At 54.4% G+C, this 4659-nt stretch overlaps 2 protein-coding genes across 2 annotated transcripts in view; both read left to right on the forward strand.

Moving 5' to 3' along the window:
- ACA1_375070 (uncharacterized protein) overlaps positions 1 to 373 on the forward strand; it is a gene marked incomplete at both ends in the record, with an annotated part of 1570 nt that extends 1197 nt beyond the window's left edge. The window contains one exon of the mRNA XM_004334373.1: positions 39 to 373. Within this exon, the coding sequence (XP_004334421.1) occupies positions 39 to 373 (335 nt within the window). The remainder of the gene's footprint in view (positions 1 to 38) is intronic.
- A 2279-nt stretch (positions 374 to 2652) lies between these two features.
- Positions 2653 to 4659, forward strand: part of ACA1_375280 (uncharacterized protein) — a gene marked incomplete at both ends in the record, with an annotated part of 2726 nt that continues 719 nt past the window's right edge. Inside the window, 4 exons of the mRNA XM_004334374.1 lie at positions 2653 to 2708; positions 2799 to 2899; positions 2992 to 3393; positions 3487 to 4628. Of these exons, the coding sequence (XP_004334422.1) occupies positions 2653 to 2708; positions 2799 to 2899; positions 2992 to 3393; positions 3487 to 4628 (1701 nt within the window). The remainder of the gene's footprint in view (positions 2709 to 2798; positions 2900 to 2991; positions 3394 to 3486; positions 4629 to 4659) is intronic.

Consider the following 4659-nt stretch of genomic DNA (forward strand, 5'->3'; position numbering starts at 1 on the left):
AACGAGCGATTCCGACTTCGTGAAGTCTCTTGTGGCAGAAGGGCTCTTCGCCCATGTGTGGAACGGCGCCGTGCTGCACGTGCTCACCGAGGAGAAGGTGGAGGCTCTCTTGCGCGCCGTGTATTCTATGCTGCGGCCCGGCGGGTCATACTTCGGTGACTGCGTCGGCACCAGCGCCGAGCCGGGGCAATGGGAACCCCCGCTGCGCAACCGCACAACTGGGTACCATCACTCGAGCGAGTCGCTCAAGCAAACGCTGGAACGCATAGGCTTTGAAGAGGTGGAGGTGCGCGGAGTGAAGCTTGATCTGCCGGGACTCACAGCCCCGCCGGACCGCTTGTTCCTGTGCTTCTCCGCAAAGAAGCCGCAGTAATCCACACCAAACAAGGACGAATCGTTGTGAGTTTACCTGTTTGCGCCTGGGCATTAGGGCGACAAGCTGTGAAACGTGTGCCCACTGTGTCAGCAGTCTCCTTACTCAAGAGATGAACAAAGGAGGAGGAAAGGAAGACAGAGGAGTCAGTAAGAAGGACAACACATATAGAATGGCAACCTCAGCATACACTACAGGAGTTATGCAATGGATAAACACTTCCATCTTGCTATGTTTAGAGATGTGTCCATGCCCTTGTACACCTTCATGACAATACAAGCAATGGGGATAACCAACTGTGGTGCAAAGGCAGCAGAAACAACAATGATCTGCTAAACAGACAGAAAAAAAGGATGAAGAGAAAGAGTCCAGATAAATGGTCAATCTTTGATATGCATGAGCACTGAATGGGAATGAGAGGCCTCAATGAGCATCAAGCATTACTACTGTGGCCAGTGCCCTTGGTGCACAGGACCTGGCAGACATCCCTGAAGCTCATGCATGTTATCACCAACATATGCCAAGAGCTCCCTCATTGGTGCATGAGAACTCACACTGCTGGCTTGGCACTTTCTTCAACATCATAGAACTTGTGGTCATTTGAAATGTGAGGTTCATGAAAAAGGGTCAGAAGTGGTGGATGTTATTGAAGAAGGAATGACAAAGGCAGAATCCTTGATGAGGAGGTCAACCATGGATGTTGTGGGGATGAGACATTGAGGACTGCTTGATGGTGTCATTTGTACACTGGTGGTAACCTGCCTTGACCAAGTCCTCTTGAACAAGAGTCCATTGCCTTGATGCTTGGTGGCCAACTTAGTGAGGACACAGAGCTATCAAGTGTCCAGGTGGCACATGGCTTCTTAATCTTCTTTGTCTTCCTCATCATCTTGGCTGGTGTGGCCATCATGGGGTTCTTCAACATGAAGATCAGGACAGCACCTGACAACAGAGCAAATGGGGCAGTCAATGGGGCAGTTTTGTTCACCAAAACAATCCAAGAAAAAATTAATTAATTAAGTACCATTTGGAATTTCTCCTTGGCCTGCTTGACTTTAAGAACCCTCCTTCAGCTTGTGAAGAGAGTTGGCAATCTGTCATTGTATGAGTTGGCATTCCCCCATATGGTGTTATCAGATGAGGGTCACTTTTGGAAAACCCACCATCTGCAACACCTGCATGAGTGGCCACAAAGTGGGTGTGACCAGTGGTGGAAGGGGGGGCAGGAGTGTACCATTGTGGCCTTCACTGAGTTGTAGGTTGCCATGGCCAATGGCAGAGAGGGTCCAGCTACGCTGGTCATTGGCACAACCAGCAAAGCCCAGTTGAAGTTGAGGAATGACGTAGGCCAGCATAGTTGATGAGGCCAAGAGAGTTGAAACAGTGCCCTTGTCATGGTGGAAGTAGTTGTGCTCCACACCCTTGTGTGGCTCAGAGATTGCTCAGGTGCTTGGTAGTGCTCTGGATGAAGGCCTCCCAATGGCCATCATCCACATCAAAGAGGGCCTTGAGCACCCACTGCTGCATGGCCTGCACCACCCCAAGCAGGACCTTGTTGTTGCTTCTATTTGCCCTGTCAGTGGGTGGGGCGCCCCCCACCCATGGCTGGGGGGTTGGCACTGGACCAGTGCGCCACCACTTGGTTGGCCATTGTTCCTCAGGGCTGTCCTCTTCTTCCTCACTGGTGCATATGTGCACCAGCCCCACTGGGACCCCACTCTGCATCCACCCTCTGTTGCTGGTGATTTGTAAATTTTTTTAAGTCCAAACTTGGAGGGCACTGGTGTGGACTTGCCGAAAATTGAGCCCCACCACCAGTCATTTTATAAACTTAGAGAGGGTACCAAATTTAGTGAGCCGATTTTCAACCCCCCCAGTCTGTTTCTGGAGGGTGTGCAGATACTGGTGTTACAGCCCTGACAATCTGTACATGCTGCCAGATAGTTAGTGAAAAAGAGTCACTGACCCTTTTGTGTGAACACTTGGTTGGTCTCTCAGCATCAAGAGGCATATTCACAGAGTTTTCCCTGGGAACTGTACAGTGGGAACTGTGCAGTGGATCACTGTGCTGAGGAGGATCCCTGGTCAGTATGAGACCTATGAATTAGATGCAGACTTTTGGAAGTGAGATGGGACTGTGGTTCAACATGGGTAATGCAGCCTGGAGCATGACAGGCAAAGAGAAAAAGAAAAAAAAATCAGAATTGCTTTTTGCCTTGAGCCAAAGAAAAAAAGAAAGGGTGAGAAAAGACGAGAAGTAAAAAAAAACCGTGGATGAGATGGATGAGGGTCGTGTGGGCGGCCCGTTGATCCGGCCTCTCAGCTACTACCTTCAGTACCCTTCTCCGCAAGTGCACTTGCAGCCACCTGCCGAATTTGCATCGAGGGGGCGCTTTCTCCATCATCAACCCCCAGTAGTGCCCAGTTACGACCACAATTCGACGGAGAAGTTGCTGCTGGAGGCCGACCTGCTCTTCAATGAGCTGCAAGCCTCCTCCTCTTCTTCCGACCCCTCGTCTCCGTTAAGTTTTCCCGTGCCTTGTACGTCCCTGCTTTCCCTCCCTCTCTTGTGAATCAAATTGAATCACGCTTTAATTCAATCCGTTCAATTTGGGCAGCCGCGACTCGACTTCTGACCAAGACCAGGGACCCGCTGCCCAACGCCGCCCCCACCAAACGGCAACGGGTGGAGCAAGGAGCGGAGGACGAGCGCTACGAACGAGTTGAGGTCTCTGAGCTCGAGCAGGCCTCGGCCGGGCAAACAGCCGAGCCGAGCCGAGACAGCGACAAGAAGAAGAAGAAGACCAAGGAGCGCAAGAGCAGAGTAGCAGAGAAGAACACGAAAAAGGACGAAAAAGAGAAGGCCAAGGGGAAGCGAGCAAGAAGATCGGCCGATGAAGCGCGCCAAGAGGACGAAGAGGAGGAGGAGCAGCCCAAGAGGCGGCGTAGGATTCGGCGGACGGAAGACAAGAAGGCCGGACAGGCGAGGCCCACCACCTCCTCAGACGGGCGTTGGAAGAGTACTGCCTGCTGCCCTCTCGGTCTTTGGTGTCGTGCTCTCTGCCTAACAGTCAACGTGTTGTGTGTTGTGTGTCATGTGTCTTCTGATGTAGCGGGGAAATACGTGTGCGCTGAACACTTTCGGGACAAGTGCGCCACGTGTACGGAACGCACGCCCGTATACCTCAAGTATGGCATCACGTTCACCGTGCAGAAAGGCAGAAACTTTGGGTGTCTCCACCCGCTTCGCGAATTCCCGGGCGAGCCGTGCGGCGTCAGGTTCACGACGCAGCACGAGCTCGTCGAGCACCGACTCGCTCACGAGGCCTCAGAGCGACCGGGCGGTCTGGTGCGCCAGGAAGTGCTCGACAGGCGACTCGAGGTGTCGGCGGCCGTGGTGCAGCGGATGATGAAGGAGCTCGACCAGTCGGAGTCCACCGTACTCATCGCGGCTCTCATCGACCGCGAATGCGCGCGACTTGGCTACGAAGAGAAGTGCAAGCCGTCGGCCGAGGTGGTGCACCAGCGGTACCGATGGGCGCGGTACCGGCAGCTGAAGTTTGACTCCGCGGTGGAGCTCCCCACCGAGCACATGAGGCTGCGGAGGCGCCTGCAGCTCGAGGCCATGGAGACGCTCATGCGCGAGGACATTCCGCTGGCCGACCTGGACCAGGGCTGGGTGGTGGCCCGCATCGCGCACCTGTGGGATCAGGTCAAGGACCAGCGCCGCGGGATCCCCTACACTAAGTCCACGATCGTGTCCACCATCTACAACTGGGTGCGGCGGACCTACTCCAAGCCCGTGCCGCCGATCTTCCCACCGATCGACAGACGGTTGTCCAAGAAGCGGAGGAGGAAAGAGGAAAAGCGAAAGGAGGAGAAGATGAACAAAAAGGAGGAAGAAGAGGAGGTGCAGAGCCAATCAGATGATGGCAACAACGACAACGACAACGAAGACAGTGAAGACACCGCCGTCAACGACGACCCAGACAATAATAACGTCACTTACGATGAGGACACGGAGGACGAAGGACTTGCAACCGGCATGGAGGTGAACGAGGCGGAAGAGGAGGGCGAGGAGGAGGAGAAGAAGAAGCAGAACGAGAGTGCCACGAGCAACCGAAGCCGAGGGGGGGACGTGGGTGGGCGAGAGGCGGCGATGTCGACCCTTTCTCCTTCGGCCGGCGGGAAGGTAGAGACGACCGTGCGTGAGGGTCTCACCGGCCGAGAGCTAGTTCTTGCACGACGCCGGCACGTGATGCAAACGCTGGACTTGCTTCTCGCCT

Source organism: Acanthamoeba castellanii (assembly GCF_000313135.1).
Source record: "Acanthamoeba castellanii str. Neff unplaced genomic scaffold scf7180000084679, whole genome shotgun sequence".
Taxonomy (NCBI): domain Eukaryota; phylum Discosea; order Longamoebia; family Acanthamoebidae; genus Acanthamoeba; species Acanthamoeba castellanii.